Source organism: Capricornis sumatraensis, chromosome 4 (assembly GCF_032405125.1).
Source record: "Capricornis sumatraensis isolate serow.1 chromosome 4, serow.2, whole genome shotgun sequence".
NCBI lineage: Eukaryota > Metazoa > Chordata > Mammalia > Artiodactyla > Bovidae > Capricornis > Capricornis sumatraensis.
The window spans coordinates 145,919,800-145,939,297 of NC_091072.1; the positions used below are offsets into that span (position 1 = coordinate 145,919,800).

The 19,498-nt window shown below is 42.9% G+C and overlaps 1 protein-coding gene across 1 annotated transcript in view; it reads left to right on the plus strand.

Moving 5' to 3' along the window:
- The first annotated feature begins 11,587 nt into the window (after positions 1 to 11,587).
- Positions 11,588 to 19,498, plus strand: part of LOC138077650 (antigen WC1.1-like) — a 54,769-nt gene continuing 46,858 nt past the window's right edge. The window contains exon 1 of the mRNA XM_068969757.1: positions 11,588 to 11,660. Coding sequence (XP_068825858.1) covers positions 11,588 to 11,660 — 73 coding nt within the window. The remainder of the gene's footprint in view (positions 11,661 to 19,498) is intronic.

A 19,498-nucleotide genomic window follows, 5' to 3' on the forward strand; every position in this document is an offset into this window, starting at 1 on the left:
AGTCTGCAACAAAGGGAGCAGGCAGACTGAACATCAAAGGTCAGGTATCAACTTAAGGAAGTTAGCATTCTGCTTCTGGGAAGACACGAGCCTCTGGACTCACTGGATTCATTCCTTCCATATGCAGCTCAGCTATCTGGGGCCAACCCTGGTTCCCTGTTCATCTTAAGGAGCGGCAGATGGCTGCTTCTTGCATTCTCCCAACTCCTCAGCAATCACCATGCAGGGGGTGGCAGCATCCCCTGGATTACAGTTTTGGGAGTCCTCACTCAACATTTGAAGGCCAGAAGTCGCCAATGGCTGTGACATTTCTTGTTTATTGATATGGCAGGAGATATTTTCATTTGGGAAAAACCCAATCCTGTATGTTCTGCTCTGAGATGTCACATCACCTGTTTTTAACCTATTCTTGGGCACCAGACTTGGATGTGAGTTTCAAAGTGGGACATTGGCTGGTAAGAGAGAATGGATACAGCTTTTCTTATCCTGCCTAAATTTCCACAGACCAGTTAAAAATCTAACTCGAGGTAACTGCGTCTCCCTTTTTCATTACTCATTCCCTAGGTTACTTTATCTGTTTATTTCTCAAGCAGATACAGGTTCCTTTTTGCTCTTCTCCCATGTCTAGTTGGTTATCAAATCCTTTTGAATCCCTTCTTTCCATCCCTTTGTGCTATTTCTTCAGGATGTTGCTATTTCTTGTCTCTCCAGTAATCTATCCTTCTGAGTGAATTATATCAGCTCATATCTCTTTCTAAGTTGATGGAGGGCAAATTGGTGCTCACCACACCCTGCATCCAGGTGGCACAAGAGGGCAAGAAAGTGGAGACCTAGGCAGAGGGGATGCAGAAGACGGGATGTAGGTGGGAAGGTCAGGAACACTTAGGTATTTGTTTCAAATATGTGGACGGAGGTGTCTGATATGATTGAAAACTTAAAGGAAGAATTTCAGACTAGTGGACTTCTCTGAAAACATATTGTTTCAAGACTGCTTTAATCTGGTTACTATTTAAAATGTTAACGTGATCCTGCTGTGATTCTTCAGGGTAGAGACAGCTGTCATGTAGGAGTGGCCAAGTAAATATTATCTTTACACATCTCCCCCACCCCATTCCATTGTGGACACATGGAGAAGCTGCTGAACTAATATAAGAACTGAGAGTGCTGGCCTGGCTGTGAGCTGAGTCCACCCAGCTACTGCTTGATGGCTTGCGAGGTGTCCAGGGCTCCAACCTACTCTCACACTTGCAGTCTTTGTAGTTCTAGGCTGTGCCTGGGGGTGGGAAGATGCCCAGGACTTCTCCCAGGGCAGCTCACATAGCTATTCACCACTGGGAAGTAATGAAATAAATGACATATGATGAAAGAAATAAAGTATACCCACCAAGAAGCTCAGTGAACTCCAAAAAACACAGATAAACAATCAAGTTCAGGAAAAGAATATGTGAACAAAATGAGATTAAAAATATTTCTTATCATTATTATTATTGTTTTTGGTTGCACTGGGTCTTTGTTGCTGCACATGGGCTTTCTCTAGTTGCGGCAAGCAGGCACTACTCTTCTTTGTGGGCAGCAGCTTCTCTATGTGGGGGCTTCTCTTGTTGCAGAGCACAGGCTTTAGGTGCTCAGGCTTCAGTAGTTGCAACATGCAGGCTTCTGTTTGTGGTGTGCAGGTCCTAGAGCACTGGCTCAGTAGTTGTGCACAGGCTGAGTTGCTCCACAAAGGAAATTGATTGTTTTACAGAGATAGAAATGATAAGAAAGGAAGCAACAAGGAATTTGCTGATGGTTTAGTGGTTAGGATTCAATCCTTTCACTGCTGTGCCTGCATTCGATCCTAGTCTGGGAACTGATATCCCTCAGTCTCTGCAGTGAGGCAAAAAAAGGAGAAGGAACCAAACAAATTCTTTTGCTTAAGATTACAGTGAATGAAATGCAACAAAATGAAAAATGCTACAGACAGCATCAGCAACAGCAGAAGAATCTGTAATGTAGAAGACAATTAAAATTACCCAGCCAGAAGACAAAGAAGAAAAAAAGAATGAAAAAATGTGAAAGAAACAGTGTGAACTATGGGATAACATTCAGAGAAACAACCTGCATATTATTGGAATCCCAGAAGGAGAAGAGAGGGAGGAAGAGACAGAGATTGTGCTTAAAGGAATAATACCAGATAAGTCCCAAATTGGACCAGATTTAGACATCCAAGTTCATGTAGCTAATAGGTCACCCCTGGAGTTCATTCAAAACTATTCTCTCCAAGACACATTTCCTGTAATCAAGACAAAGAGAGAATTTTATCAAGAGGAAAGTAAATGTTCACAGAAAAGAAATTCCCTTAAGAATATCATTGGATTTCTGAGAATAAACCTTGCAGGCCAGGAGAGAATAGGATGATATATTCAAACTGATGAAAGTAAAAACCTGCCAACCAAGAAAACTTTTCTCAGGAAAGTTGTCTTTCAGAAATGAAGATGATGCAAAGACTTTCCCAAACAAACAACAGTTGAGGAAGTTCACCAACACAGGTTTGTCTTACAAATTACCGAAGGGAGTTCTTGAAGGTAAATGAAGGATACTAATCATCATATGAAAGAAGATACAACAGATTTGTAAATGTAAGTATGTAATCCAATTCAGAATACTCTAATATACAAAATATACAGTGAAAGTCGCTCAGTGGTGTCCAACTCTGCGACCCCCTGGACTGTCTATGCAATTCTCCAGGCCAGAATACTGGAGTGGGTAGACTTTCCCTTCTCCAGGGGATTTTCCCAAGCCAGGGATCGAACCCAGGTCTCCCACATTGCAGGCAGATTCTTTACCAGCTGAGCCACAAGGGAAGACCAAGAACACTGGAGTGGGTAGCCTATCCCTTCTGCAGGGGATTTTCCCGACCCAGGAAACGAACCAGAGTCTCCTGCATTGCAGATGGTTTCTTTACCAACTGAGCTATCAGGGAAGCCCACGAAATATACAATGGACTTGTAAATGTAAGTGTGTGATGCAACTCAGAATACTCTAAATGTGCTACCCAGTTAACTGCAGTCTAAAGGAAGTATTAAAATAGCTGTAAAGAAAAAATTTTTGTTAGTGGATATACAATATAAAGAGAGGCAAATTCTGACATCAAAAACAGAAAGTGTAAGGGGGTAAAAAGGTATAGCTTTTGAATGTGATTGAAATTAATTTATCAGACTGTTGTGTCTGTAAGATGTTATATGTGAGCCTCATGGTAACAAAAATGTAAAAACCTACAGTAATCACAAAAAGTAAAGAGAAAGAAGTCAGAGCACACCATTATCCAAAGTTATTAGCTCCCAGTTCTAACTGTTGTGCAGAACAGTTGAGTTGTCCTGGTCTCTACAACATCCTTCAGGATCAGCCCCAGAGGACTCTCCTTTTACAAAGTGAAAGATGAATTAGTCTGCTTTTTTTTTTTTTTAATCAAAAGAACTCCTTCTGCAGCTAATCTCCTTCCTTATGTCATACAGAGAGTGCAGCTGTACTTTTTAATTGCAAACTTTCTTCCTGTGATGTCGCTGTGAGGTTTTAATTGAAAAACTGCCAAATAATAAATCATATGAATACCTTGTCTCCTCCGTTGGGTCTGATTAAGACTTAATAAGAGGCCACAGGTTAGTATGTTGTGGTTTGTCTTGTGTATCCTTAGAGACAGAGATTTGCAGCGTTCGTTGTGACATGTCTATTGGTGATAAGCTCCCTCTGTTTGAAAATAAAAATTTGCCCTGTTAATTGCTGAAAACATTTGCCTTTAAAACACAAATGTCAGTTAGCTAAGTGACGTCGTCAAAAACAGTTCTCTATATTTAAGATAATTTCTCTTGAATGTCTAATGGGGTCTAATTCAGTCATTCAATAAATATTATCTGAGAATCTGTTAAGTTATAGAGAGTGGAAATACAGAACTTATACTCAGGTACAGGCCTCACTCCAATCCTGGGCCTTGGCAGGGCCTCAGCAGATACTTGCAGCCTGCAGGAGCCTTGGATAGCATGCCCAGATGGGGAAGGAGTCAATGATAAGGAAAAGAGAATCTGTTCACAGACTTTTAGATGTTAAAGGAGGAACACATCTTGCTGTATTTCCAGTGTTCTTAGGCTGATATGCAGACTGGACTCAGCTGCATCACAGCTCCATGTGCAATAGAGCATCAGGTCATAGAGCTCAAGTCTGAGCAACCACCCAGCCTTTGAACTCTGAGTGCCATCCCAGTGGCACTAATCCTGGATTTAAGTGGTTTAAGAATGACCACCTGCAGGAACTCAATAGCTCTGGAGTTGGTAATTACATCAATTCTGAGCGGAGGTGGATTAATCATGAAGGTAATGAAGCCTCACCTTCACAGACTCTCCTTGCACCAGCTCCTCCCACGTTCCGAGGCAGGCCCTAGGGCTGTGCTCACAAGGATATAGGTTTTGAATGTGCCATTTTCTTGAGTGGAGGGAAAAAAATTAGCAAAATTATTTCTTACCCAAATGTGAAGAATTCTTTCTGTGGTAAATTCTTCAGAGATGGGAATACCAGACCACCTTACCTGCCTCCTGAGAAATCTGTATGCAGGTCAAGAAGCAACAGTTAAAACCAGACATGGAACAAAGGACTGGTTCCAAATTGGGAAAGGAGTACGTCAAGGCTGTTTATTGTCACCCTGCTTATTTAATTTATATGCAGAATACATCATGCGAAATGCTGGGTGGGATGAACCACAAGCTGCAATCAAGATTGCTGGGAGAAATATCAATAACCTTAGATATACAGATGACACCACCCTTGTGGCAGAAAGTGAAGAGGAACTAAAGAGCCTCTTGATGAAAGTGAAAGAGGAGAGTGAAAAAGCGGGCTTAAAACTCAACATTCAAAAAATGAAGATCACTGCATCTGGTCACATCACTCCATGGCAAATAGATGGAGAAACAATGGAAGCCGTGAGAGACTTTATTTTTTTGGGCTCCAAAATCACTGTAGATGGTGACTGCAGCCATGAAATTAAAAGAAGCTTGCTTCTTGGATGAAAAGTTATGACCAACTTAGACAGCATATTAAAAAACAGAGACATTACTTTGCCAACAAAAGTCTGTCTAGTCAAAGCTATGTTTTTTCCAGTAGTCATGTATGGATGTGAGAGCAGGACCATAAAGAAAGTTTAGCACTTAAAAATTGATGCTTTTGAACTGTGGTGTTGGAGAAGAATCCTGAGAGCCCCTTGGACTGCAAGCAGATCCAACCAGTCAATCCTGAAGGAAATCAGTCCTGAGTATTCTTTGGAAGGACTGATGCTGAAGCTGAAACTCCAATACCTTGGCCACCTGATGCAAAAGAACTGGCTCACTGGAAAAGACCCTGATACTGGGAAAGATTGAAGGCAGGAGAAGGGGACAACAGAGGATGAGCTGGCTGGATTGCATCACCGAGTCAATGGCCATGAGTTGAGCAAGCTTCAGGAGTTGGTGATACAGGGAAGCCTGGTATGCTGCAGTCCACGGGGTCACAAAAAGTCGGATACTACTGATCGACTAAACTGAACTGAAAGGGGAAGAAGTTAATTACATACATGGAGCAGTAAATGCACAATCAGATTTCTTCAGGAAATCAAGGAGAAACAGAAAGCACATGCTACCCTCTCATTAGTACAGGATTGGTGGAAGGTGAAAATAAGATCAGAGATGATGGACTGACCAACTCAGAGGAAATGAGAGCTGTTGAAGGATGAGGATCAAAATGCTGAGACAAATTTGGGAACCTGAGCCTGACTGTCAGCACAGAGTGATGTAAAGGGAGCAGGAGATGCACCAGGGGAGGTGCTCTTAAACAGGACTTAGACCTAGTTGTTGGTCAATCAGAAATGGTGACTGAGAACCAAGCCCAACAGAGGAAGCAAGGTGGGATCAGAGGGAGCAGCTTGGGATGAAGACACAGAAGGAGAGGAGATCCCGGAAAGGACCTGCTTCATGTGACAGATTCTGTCTTCTTTTCAAGTCTTCTTTCTCCTTTGTATCCATCAGAAGAGACTCTACTCTGCTGCTGGAAAAAGTGACCCCCAAATCTCACACATACACACACACACACACACACACACACACACAAACGCACACATACACACACACTCATATACAGACACACACACACTCATCACAACCTACAGTTGTTAGTGGTCAGTGAGGCTCTTCCATGTGCACCCTCTGGAACATACAGCTTCTGGGGCAGAAAAGAGAGAGACTAGAGAATCACACTTGGGCTTTTCATGCCTCCACTCAGAGGTGACCGAGGTGACACCACCCACGTTTCATTGCCCAGAATGAGTCACTGAGGACTGGAAATACAGCTGTTTGATGAGCATCACTGTCTATCGACATCCTTCAGTGGAACTCCTGAGAGCACTGCTGTCAGTCTTTTCTCACCTTGGAGAAGCTTCTGAGGTACAGCTTTGTGCAGAGACTGAATGTGATCCTACCCTCCCTGAGTGGGACTTGAAGACATTTCCTATTCTTATCCTTTGGCTTGTGTGTCTCTGACTCCTTACTCCACCTCAGTCTGTGCCAAGTGGGATTAGTCAGATTTGTATCTCCCCTGCCCCCACCTCCCTTCTCCACTCAGTATCACTAACTGCAGGGTGATTTTCAGCATTTGCCCATGAATTCACTTCTTTAGTTAGCCAATATTTGTTAAGCTCTTTCTATGTGCCTTTACTTGACCTTAGAGAGACACTGAAGAATAAGACACAATACTTGCTCTCCAGAAGCCTGCACTTTGGACACCATATAGTATATACAAGAAAGTTTATATAGATTAAATAGATGTAGCGGTAAGTTTGAGCTGGAGGAATTAGAAAGAATTCTCAGAGGTGAAAACTCTATGCATTTAAAAACAAGAGAAGATTTATCAATTTTCTTTTTGTAGTAGGCTTAAAAATGTGTCCTCTAGAATTCAAATATACATAAATGTAATATTCTCTATTATTATAACTGATTTCATCTTGTGCACTAGCAAGGTGTGTTCATGTGGATTGAAAGTTCCATAACATTAACACAGACTCTCCCATTTAAAATTTGTCCCTCAACTTAGCTTGGGTTCATTGTAATAATTTTCTTGTCATTTCTAGTTCAAGCTCCCTGTTGAGACTGGTTTTCCTCTCTTTAAGGAGGCATCTTCTTTTCTCTCCTCCCAGAGATGGTGTCTGGGGTGGGAGGGCTTCTTCGTTTCCAACAGCAGCGGGTAAGGGTCCTTGGTTTGCTTGCTCTCCACTTAGAATTTCTTGTCTTTGATTTAGTAGCTTTGATCGTTTCTGGTCTCTGGGTATCTGATGCTGCACTATGGAGGAATGAATGAGGCCAATCCAGAACCATACTTTTTGTTTGATATTGCTGGTTATAGACCGTAAAGGGCTGAACAGAGATGATGGGCTGGACATCACCAGCTCATGACTTTGCTCCTTCTTTTATGCCCTTGTGATGAAGCGGTCTTGGGTAAAGGAGGCTTTACGAACCCTGGTCCATCCATCCATGCAAGGAACATGGATGGTGACGCAGATCTCCAATGCTTTGGTGTAACAACTCAATGAATTATTTCCTTTTGAACTGTGTACCACTATTTTAATTTTAATATATTTTGTGTTTTAGTTACTCTGTCTGATTAGTCCTGAGGAAATGTTCCTCAAGCAAGCAGGTTTAATTATTAACTTTCCTGGCAAAGAGATTACTGAACCTCTGAAACCTCTATTTTCTCCTGGTGATTTGGGAATAATAATGCTACAGATAGTACTGCTTTACCATAAGACCAGGTAAACAGTCTAAGTTAAGGAAAAGGATTCTACCTGCTCTTTGCTTCTGCACTTCTAATTCAATACGGAAGCTGTTAAAATAAAATTTTTAGAAAAAAAAAATGTCTTCCTGTTACAGTTATGTGTGGTTTGAATTGAAAATGTGCTAAATGATAGATACATAAACATCCTGACCAGTTGGCTATATCTGGTTAAGACAAGAACAGGAGGCTTTATGGCCTTCACCTGTCAGGGTGCTGTGGTTTATCTTCTTTATCTTCAGATATATAAAGACACTTGCAGCTTTTTTATACGTGTTTAGAACTGGCTCTCTCAGCACTGCTCTTGGAGTGGGGCTAGCCCTGTTTCTGGTATTGCAATTTACTGCATTCATTGCAGCAAAGTGTTGAAGTGAACCAAACGTAGCTTATACCATTTAATCATATTGAAATATCATTACAAAAATTGGCACAACTTGCATTGTGCTCTTAAGTCCTCACAACAAGGTAAATTATTTCTCAAAAGATTTCTTTTGATTGAAATGACTTGTGTAAAATACCTGGCTGACACTCATTCATTCAGATATACAAGAGACATCATTTAGGATTTTTTATTAGCAGGCTTTGGGGATAAGGAGGTGAGTTAGACACAAAACATTTACCAAGTCCATTTATAAAGTGAAATTAGCAAGTAAACGACTTAATTCATGAGGTTCACAGTTGGTAGGGTCAAAGTTCATGAGCAGTAGAATGGGGGACAGAGAGAAGGAGTGATGTGTGGGAGTCTCACAACTCTGGCACCAGTCGCCATCACAGCACGTCAAAACTCTGGGAGAGTTCTGACAGCTCCAGTCAAGGCTCCAGATAACAGAATTTAATTCCTGTTCTAGAGTTCTGTGAGTCCTGGGATGGGATGGAGAGAGGGGCCCTAATATTGCTTCTCTATCTCTACTATGTACTGCTAATAACTAAAGGTTATATCTCTTACTAATGCCAGCTCATTTAATTCTAACCAAAACTCTGTCATCTAGGCACAAACATGACTCTCCTTTTACACACTAAGCCAGTACACAGAGAGTGTCAGGACCCTGTACAAGGTCACACATGTGGTGCGTGGCTGAGCTCTGAGTCACGACAGGGCAGACTGGCTCCTAAGTCTGTTCTCCTGACCCCTGCACTGCACTCTCTCAAGTTTATTGTGGACAAAGTTGGTTGGTGTCCTCCCTAAAGCTTTCCTCCTTCAAATCTTGGATGAGATTGGACACAGATTTTCTTATGTGTCAGAGAAGACATACCTTCATCAGAGGGTGAGTTGGTTCATGTTGATGCTGCACTCCCAGCTCTGGGATAGTGGGTGCTGGGGACCCTATACTAGCCTTGAGTTAGCCCCTCCTTTCCAGCCCACCCCTCCCTATAATAGAGTCTGGAGCCCCTAACAGTGTCTTATCTGTGAGATCGCAATTCCAAGGTAGGACCGTATGTACCTCCCTGTGTCATCCTGTGGGAGGGATGAGTGGACCCCAGGAAGCATGTCCTGTGCTCTAAGTGTCTGCCTCATGGATTCTGGTGATGCTGTGGAGTCCATAACTGGGTAAGGAATGATGACTCTGGGTCCCAGGGGGAGTAGAGCATCGACTCTTAAGTGATTGAGGAGATCCTGGTCCTACTCCCGCGCCTGAGTTTATATTCTGGTTCTGACATTTATAATCAGTGATTATCACCACTGTGTCAAGCATACAGAAGGAGATGGAGTTCATGTACAGATGGGGGCTTGGAAGTGAGAGGAACACAGAACAAGTAAGAAACTGTTGTAAAATAAAACATTAGCACATTTAAATAGAGAGAGAGAAAAGAATGTGTTCAATTAACTTTTCTCCCTTTTCATTTACCTGAGTCTCAAATAGGAAGGACGGGCATGACAGGACAGAGAAGCTATGTCTGCTGACCAGGACGAGGTGTCCATCTGGTCGGGGATGTGACAGGGCTGTGGACTGGCCCTCAGTTGCCCTCAGTGTTGCCTTCACTGAGACCTTAAGGTATATGTGTGTGTGGGGTTCATGGAGCCATCCATCTCTGAGTTCTGGTGGGGACTCTGAAGTGTGTGTGTCACAGATGTGTCTTTCCCCCATCTCTGCTGAAATGATGAGAGTCAGACGGGTGAGGGGACCTCAGTGTGGGCTTGTGTGGACCACAGGGGTGCACCATGAGCATCTTTAGCCTGAGAGGACATGAGGCATGGGGGGTAGCATCTTAGTGACCTTGGGTTTTGTCACTATCTTATATCCCCTTACTGTCTTTCTCAGTCTCTACTCACCCCAGGACTACTTTCTGGTTACCATCTGGGAGCTTCTTCTGATCAGTGGAAACAGAACAAGGCAGCAATGGCCACACTGAACTTCAGCCCCTTCTGCTTTGATCTGTTCCCTCATCCACCTGGGCTTCCATTCTTGTCGCCGCTTTTCCTGTTAAATGTAGAATGAAGGAGGTGGGATTACTGATAGTTTCAGGCAGCATGAACCCCTTCTCTTTTCTGCTTCACAGGCCTGTTCTTTGACCCCTTGCCTGCAGCTACCATGTAGCAGAATACTTTCTATTTATCCTTCCGTCTGGGGAAGTTCCCTTAAATTATATTTTGCATCTTTTTTAGTAATGGCTTATAATATAATGAATCTTATCAAACCAAACTGTCAATATGCAAAGGGGGAAACCATGAAGTTTAGGAAACCTAAGTCTTTCTAAACTACATGGTTTATTCTAGAGATGCCCAAATCCTATTTGGCAGGCTCAAGTTGAATGACGACTCCTACTTTCTCTTTGTTTCCTATAACAGCAATCTCTTTCTCTCATGAAGCATTATTTGGTGACTAGCTGAAAGGGATATTTCACATAAACTGAAATGCAAGAAAGGGGAAGGGAGTTAGTGTGTCTGAAAATCCCTTATAGGGCTTCCCTGGTGGCTCAGCAGTAAAGAACCTGCCTGCCAATGCAGGAGACACAGGAGACGCGGGTTCAATCCCTGAGTCAGAAAGATCCCCCAGAGAAGAAAATGGCAACCCACTCCAGTATTCTTGCCTGGGAAATCCTGTGGACAGGGGAGCCTGGTAGGGCTACAGTCTGTGGGGTTGCAAAGAGTCAGACACAACTGAGAATGCATGCACGTGCCCCAGTATCGAGGCTCCAGATCCTTCTGAGAAGGGGGGAAAAGACCAGCAAACTCATTCCCTCAACATGATGGATCCCACCTCACTCACACCGTGGTCACTTATGAATTCCTCTGCTCCTGGTCTTCACTTTCTGCTGGCCTGATAAATATTCTTGTATTTCAAGCCTTCTTGTAGTTCTCTTCCTTGTCCCTGAACTCAGTCCCAAGGAAGATCAATGCTTGATTCCACCAGAGAAATTCTCCACGGGCTAAGAGATCCCCTCCTCTGACCCTGACAAATCTCACAGTCTATGGTATCGGTCAGGGTGATCAGATGAGAAACTGTTACTCATGGTTTTTCATGCAGCTTTTCTACACCAGCCTCAGTCATGGAGCCCGGCTCTCAGGACCACGGAAGCAGGAGGTCAAAGGACCGTGTTGCTCATATAAGGAGATGTTGAAGATTCAGAAGCTCATTGGTGTCTGAGCTGCAGAAAGTTTGCAGATGCAGCCTCCGATAGTGCCTGAAATGGTGAGAGGTGTCGCTATTGGCTCTCAGGAGGGAGGGTGTAAGGGGTGGTCTATATAGTCCCCGGTCGACACCCTGATGCTCCTCACAGGCTGATCCTGCAGCTGGGACTGTGACCTTGAGGACGTGGGCTCAGGATGGCTCTGGGCAGACACCTCTCCCTGCAGGGACTCTGTGTCCTCCTCCTCGGCACCGTGGTGGGTGGTCAAGGTAAGAGCTGCCCCTCTGTCCTGGGTCCACACCAGGCAGTGTATGCCTTGGTGAAGGGAAAGGTGTCTGGAGTTCTGGAGCCGAGCCTCAGTGTTTTTGACCAAAAAAGAACCACACTGACTGTGAATACTGGTCCATCTCCTGTGCGGGCTACACTGGTCATAGCGGCAGATTTTACAGAGCAATGAGGCTTGGTCTGGACCGAGCTGGGTCAGCCTGAGTCCCCTCCACTGTCTCCCTTGTTCTCGGGGAGTTTCTAGGGTCCCAGTGGCTCCCAGTGTGTAGAAGGTCCAGCGACTGACCCCAGCGGGGACTCTGGACTGTCCCCACACGCTCCATGTGCCTGGTGTGTGAGCACTGCCCCTGGGTCCCCGTGTTTCCTGTGTCTGTGCTCCTGTAGGCTCTGTGCTTGTGTGTGTGTGTGTGTGTGTGTGTGTGTGTGTGTGTGTGTGTGTGTGAGGGTGCATGTGAGGGTGTCTGTGGATGTATGAGGATGTATGAGGGTGTGGAGTCTGCCTGTGTGAGAGGAATGGGACTGCTGAGCAGGGACTGAGTGTGATGGTCTGTGAGGCACTCAGGGTCCCCACAGGGCTGGGTGTCATGTCTGCTGCATGTAACCAGATCAGAGATTATTGTGTACCTGCCTGCCTGCCTCTCTCTGGGTCCTCTCTCCCATCCTCCAGCCTCCCATATTTCTTATCCTGCTTTAAAATATAAATTTTATTTCTTCAGGCATTTGGTAGTTTTCAATATTTCTGCTATTATGAGAAAAGTTGGTCTGAGCCTTTCTGTATTTAAATGTAAGGACCATTCATGATTATTTCTCTAATGTTTTCTGGGTGGAACTGTTGTTTCATGGCCTGTGAATATCTTTAAGGCTTTTGGTACATAGAGATAAAGTGCCTTTTGAAATGTTTGCACTGAGTTTCATTTCCACTATATTGTGTGAGAATATTAGTTTCCACTTACCCTCACCAACATTTGCTTTTTACCAAGCTTTAAAATCTTACCCAGTTTCATAAGCAAAAACTAGCATATATTCACTAATTTATTGCTTCATTTCCTCCTTCATTGCTTGCTCATGACATTGTGCTTTTTAAACTGTGATATTTGTCATTTTGGCATGATTTATATTGGAGCTCTCTATACAATGACTGTGACTACTATGCCAGTTCAGTTCAGTCACTCAGTTGTGTCCACCTCTTTGTGGACACAAAGCATGCCCTGACTGCAGCACACCAGGCTTCCCTGTCCATCACCAACTCCTGGAACTTGCTCAAACTCATGCCCATCGAGTCGGTGATGCCATCCAACCATCTCATCCTCTGGCATCCCCTTCGTCTCCTGCCTTCAATCTTTCCCAGTATCAGGGTCTTTTCAAATGAGTCAGTTCTTCCCATTAGGTGGCCAAAGTATTGGAGCTTCAGCATCAGTCCTTCCAATGAATATTCAGGACAGATTTCCTTTAGGATGGACTGATTTGATCTCCTTGCCATCCAAGGGACTCTCAAGAGTCTTCTCCAACACCACAGTCCAAATTCATCAATTCTCCAGTGTTCAGCTTTCTTTATGGTCCAATTCTCACATCCATACATGATTACTGGGAAAACTATAGCCTTGACTAGATGGACCTTTGTTGGCAAAGTAATGTCTCTGCTTTTTAATATGCTGTCTAGGTTGTTCATAGCTTTACTTTCAAGGAGCAAGTGTCTTTTAATTTCATTGCTGCAGTCACCATCTGCAGTGATTTTCGAGCCCCCCAAAATAAAGTCAGCCACTGTTCCCATTGTTTTCCTATCTATTTGCCATGAAGTGATGGGACCAGATGCCATCTCTTAGTTTTTTGAATGCTGAGCTTTAAGCCAACTTTTTCACTCTCCTCTTTCATTTTCATCAAGAGGCTCTTTAGTTCTTCATCACTTTCTGCCATAAAGGTGGTGTCATCAGCATTTCTGAAGTTATTGATACTTCTCCTGGCAATCTTGATTCCAGCTTGTGCTCCATTAAGCCTGGCATTTCTCATGATGTACTCTGCATATAAGTTAAATAAGGGTGGCAATAAACAGCCTTGACATACTTCTTTCCCAGTTTGGAACCAGTCCTGTGTTCCATGTTCAGTTCTAACAGTTGTTTCCTGACCTGCATACAAATTTCTCAGGAAGCAGGTAAGGTAGTCTGGTGTCCCTCTCTCTTTAAGAATTTCCCACAGTTTGTTGTGATCCACACAGTCAAAAGCTTTGGTGTAGTCAATGAAGCAGATGTTTTTCTGGAACTCTATTGCTCTTTTGATGATCCAGTGAATTTTGGCAATTTGATCTCTGTTTCCTCTACCTTTTCTAAATCCAGCTTGAAGTTCTGGAAGTTCACGATTCATGTACTGTTGAAGCCTGGCTTGGATAATTTTGAGCATTACTCTGCTAGTGTGTGAGATGAGTGCAACTCTTTGGTAGTTTGAATGCTCTTTGGCATTGCCTTTCTTTGGGATTAGAATTAAAACTGAACTTTTCCAGTCCTGTGACCACTACTGGGTTTTCCAAATTTGCTGGCATATTGAGTGCAGCACTTTCACAGCATCATCTTTTAGGACTTGAAATAGCTCAGCTGGAATTCCATCACCTCCACTAGCTGTTACGTATATGAATTTGAGTGCACAACAGTCCTACAAGGCAAGGTACATTTATCTCTAAAAAACAGATCAGGAAACTGAGGCAAAGCAAAGTTAAATCATTTGCCTAAATAAGACAGATAAGATTTGAGTAAGTAGCACAGATAAAATTAGAACCTGAGCATTGGCCTTTCCAGGTGGTGTTAGTGGTAAAGAAGCCACCTGCCAATTCAGGAGATGTAAAAGTCATGGGTTCAATCCCTGGGTCAGGACGATCACATGGAGAAGGGCATGGCAACCCACTCCAATATTCTGGCCTGGAGAATCCCATGGACAGAGGAGCCTGGGCGGCTACAGTCCATGTGGTTGCAAAGAGTCAGACACAACTGAGCAGGCATCTTGGATACCTTGTTTCTCCTAATGGCATCCATAATTCCTGTAGGTTTTATTTTTTCTTTTGCATTATTTTTCTCCTCTGATTGGATAATTTCAACGATCTTTTTTTTAGCTCATTGAGTCTTCTGCTTGGTCAAGTCTGCATTTTTTAACTTTCTGTTTCATATTGGCATATAGCCAGTTAACAATGTTGTGATAGCTTCAGGTGAACAGCAAAGAAACTCAGCCATACATATATATGTGTGTATCCATGCTCCCACACACTCCCCTCCCATCCAGGCTGCCATATAACATTCAGTAGAGTTCCCTGTGCTGTTCAGTAGGCCCTTGTTGATTATCCATTTTAAATATAGCAGTGAGTAGGAGTCGGTCCCAAATTCCTTGCATATCGCTTCCCTTCATTCTTTTCCCTTGGCAACCATAAGTTAATTTCTCTAATCTGTGAGTTTCTTTCTGTTTTGTAAATAAGTCCATTAAAATTTTTGTTTTTGGATTCATATATAAGGGATATCATATGATATTTCTCCTTCTCTATCTGATAGTCAAATCTGTTTTTGATGCTCTGTATTGAATTCTTCAGTTCACTCATTGTATTATTCAGCTCCAGAATTTCTGGTTAGGTTTTTTTTTTTTTTTTTAATGTTTTCTATCTGTTTGAAACTCAATGAATTTACAAGCTCCCTTCAGATTTGGGCCTATTTCCTCCTCCTATTTTATCAGGTCTTTAATGCTTTTAGATAATTTTTAGTAAATTAATTCTACTTTTTCAGCAGAAGAGATAGCCTCAATAAGCAAGCCCACATTACCGAGAAAATCTCCTAGAACTCTTCACAGTAATGAAATCACCTATGTGTTTGTGTCATAAACTAGAGAAAAGCTCCATGTAGGCAAAGACATTGTCTTATTATTTTCTGTATTTATAGTACTTAAAATAGACCTGCCTCTCCATAGATAATTTTATCATTAATAAAATTTTAATCATTTAGTATTAATAAAAATAGCTTCTGTGTGCTTTCAGGATCCTCTTCAAATCCTTTACTCTTATATCAGTGTCAGAATTCTAAAAAATCTGAGTAATAGGATGTCTCCCTACTTCTACTGTTTCCTTTACCTCCCCTCAAGTATCTATATTTCCTTCCTAGAATGGACCTCCCTGGGTCTGTGGACTAAACTGTGTCCCTCCATAATTAATATGTTGAATCCTAGCCCCTAGTGTGACTGCACTGGAGACAGGGTCTTTAGGAAGTAATTGAGGTTAAATAGGCTTCCCTGGTGGCTCAGTGGTAAAGAATCCTCTTGCCAATGCAGGAGAGGCAAGTTTGATCCCTGGGTCAGGAAGATCCCCTGGAGAAGGAAATGGCAACCTACTCTAGTATTCTTGCTTGGGAAATCCCAAGGATGGAGGATCCTGGCAGACTACAGTCTATGATGTCTCGAGAGTTGGACACAATTTAGCGACTAAACCACTAACACCAAGGATAAATACGGTCATAAGGATGTGGCCCTAATCCAATAGGAGACTTTATAAAAAGAGGATGAGACAGATCCCCCTCCCCCTCTCCCTGTCCATCTGTCCCGAGGAAAGGCCAGGGGAGCACACAGTGAGGGAGCCATGGCTACAAGCCGAGAGCAGAGGGCTCAGAATGAACACGGCCTTGCCAGCAAGTTGGTCTCGGACTTACCAGCCTCCACAACTGGGATAAGATAAGTAATTTCTGTTTTTAACCAGCCTCTCTAGCTTTTGGGTGGCTGCCTGCCTGGTCTGACTGTCCACCAGGGTCTTCTCCAGTGCAGCATCCCCCCAGGTGTTCCCTCTGTGATGCACCACTTTGGTTTCCAGAGTGAGAGCACAGGGGGCGGGGCAGAGACCTGAGCAGCGTTAAGGGTGCCCCAAGGACGACGTCTTGTTAGATTATAAAAAGATTCTCATTTCCTGACCTGAATTTAAAGCTAGTGGAGCTGATCAAGGTCTCAGGGAACTCACTTCTCAGTTCCTGACAGGCAGGCAGGAGCCTGGGACACTGGGTGAGACCTGATGTGATAGAGAGAGGTGGTTTGGGTCCCAGTTCCAGGTGGGACCAGGCAGCAGACCAGGTCACACAGGAAGAAGTCTCGTCTGGATGAAGCAGTGAAGGCTCACGTATACACCTCCAGCTTGTTCACCCGCTGTCTTCTGACTCTGGAGGGAAGCCCTGCATTAGTTATGTGTTGTTGTGCAACCAATTACTGCTGAACTTGGCAACTTAAGTCAGCAAACACCAGGTATCTCCCACTTTCTCTGGGTCAAGAATTTTAATAATTTTTCTCCTGTAATTGAGATCTAATCTTACTGCATTGTGGTCAGAAAAGATGCTTGGAATGATTTCAATTTTTTTGAATTTACCAAGGCTAGATTTATGGCCTGGGATGTGATCTATCCTGGAGAAGATTCCGTGTACGCTTGAGAAAAAGGTGAAATTCATTGTTTTGGGGTGAAATGTCCTATAGATAGGTCTAACTGGTCTGTTGTATTGTTTAAAGTTTGTGTTTCCTTGTTAATTTTCTATCCATAGGTGTGAGTGGGGTATTAAATTCTCTCACTGTTATTGTGTTATTGTTAATTTCCCCTTTCATATTTGTTAGCATTTGTCTTACATATTGTGGTGCTCCTATATTGGGTGCATATATATTTATAATTGTTATATCTTCTTGTTGGATTGATCCTTTGATCATTATGTAGTGGCATTCTTTGTCTCTTTTCACAGCCTTTGTTTTAAAGTCTATTTTATCTGCTCTGAGTATTGCTACTCCTGCTTTCTTTTGGTCTCTATTTGCATGGCAAATCTTTTTCCAGCCCTTCACTTTCAGTCTGTATGCGTCCCCCTGCTTTGAGATGGGTCTCTTGAAGACAACATATATAGGAGTCTTGTTTTTGTATCCATTCAGTCAGTCTTTGTCTTTTGGTTGGCACATTCAACCCATTTACGTTTAAGGTAATTATTGATAAATATGATCCCATTGCCATTTACTTTATTGGTTTGGGTTCAGGTTTATACACCCTTTTTGTGTTTCTTGTCTAGAGAAGATCCTTTAGCATTTGTTGGAGAGCTGGTTTGGTGGTGCTGCATTCTCTCAGCTTTTGCTTGTCTGTAAAGCTTTTGATTTCTCCTTCATATTTGAATGAGATCCTTGCTGGGCACATTAATCTGGGCTGTAGATTATTTTCTTTCATCACTTTAAGCATGTCTTGCCATTCCCTCCTGGCCTGAAGAGTTTCTATTGAAAGATCAGCTGTTATCCTTATGGCAATCCCCTTGTGTGTTATTTGTTGTTTTTCCCTTGCTGCTTTTAATATTTGTTCTTTGTGTTTGATCTTTGTTAATTGGATTAATATGTGTCTTGGGGTGTTTCGCCTTGGGTTTATCCTGTTTGGGACTCTCTGGGTTTCTTGGACTTGGGTGATTATTTCCTTCCCCATTTTAGGGAAGTTTTCAACTACTATCTCCTCAAGTATTTTCTCATGGTCTCTCTTTTTGTCTTCTCCTTCTGGGAATCCTATGATTCGAATGTTGAGGTGTTTAACACTGTCCTGGAGGTCTCTGAGATTGTCCTCATTTCTTTTAATTCGTTTTTCTTTTTCCTCTCTGATTCATTTATTTCTACCATTCTATCTTCTAATTCACTAATCCTATCTTCTGCCTCTGTTATTCTACTATTTGTTGCCTCCAGAGTGTTTTTGGTCTCTTTTACTGCATTATTCATTATATATTGACTCTTTTTTTTCTTCTAGGTCCTTGTCAAACCTTTCTTGCATCTTCTCAATCCTTGTCTCCAAGCTATTTATCTGTGATTCCATTTTGATTTCAAGATTTTGGATCATTTTCACTGTCATCATTTGGAATTCTTTATCAGGTAGATTCCCTGTCTCTTCCTGTTTTGTTTGGTTTGGTGGGCATTTATCCTGTTCCTTTACCTGCTGGGCAGTCCTCTGTCTCTTCATCTTGTTTATATTGCTGAGTTTGGGGTGTCCTTTCTGTATTCTGGCAGTTTGTGGAGTTCTCTTTATTGTGGAGTTTCCTCACTGTGGGTGGGGTTGTACAGGTGGCTTGTCAAGGTTTCTTGGTTAGGGAAGCTTGTGTCAGTGTTCTGATGGGTGGAGCTGAATTTCTTCTCTCTGGAGTTCAAGGAAGTGTCCAGTAATGAGTTATGAGATGTCAGTGGTTTTGGAGTAACTTTGGGCAGCCTGTATATTGAAGCTCAGGGTTGTATTCCTGTGTTGCTGGAGAATTAGCATGATATGTCTTGCTCTGGAACTTGTTGGCCCTTCGGTGGTGCTTGGTTTCAGTGTAGGTATGGATGCATTTGATGAGCTCCTATTGATTAATGTTCCCTGGAGTCAGGGGTTCTCTGGTGTTCTCAGGGTTTGGACTTAAGCCTCCTGCTTCTGGTTTTCAGTCTTATCTTTACAGTAGTCTCAAGACTTCTCCTTCTATACAGCACCACTGATAAAACATGTAGGTTAAAGATGAAAAGGTTCTCCACAGTGAGGGACACCCAGAGAGGTTCACAGAGTTTCATGGAGAAGAGGGAGGAGGGAGTTAGAGGTGACCCAAATGAGATGAGGTGGAATCAATAGAGGAGAGAGCAAGCTAGCCAGTAGTCACTTCCTTATGTGCACTCCACAACTGGACTGCTCAGAGATGTTCACGGAGTTATACAGAGAAGAGAAGGGGGAAGAAGGAGACAAAGCTGGCCAGGAGGATAAAAGGGGGGAATCAAAAGGAGAGAGACAGATCTAGCCGGTAATCAGTTCCCTAAGTGTTTTCCACTGTCTGGAACACATAGAAATTCACAGAAT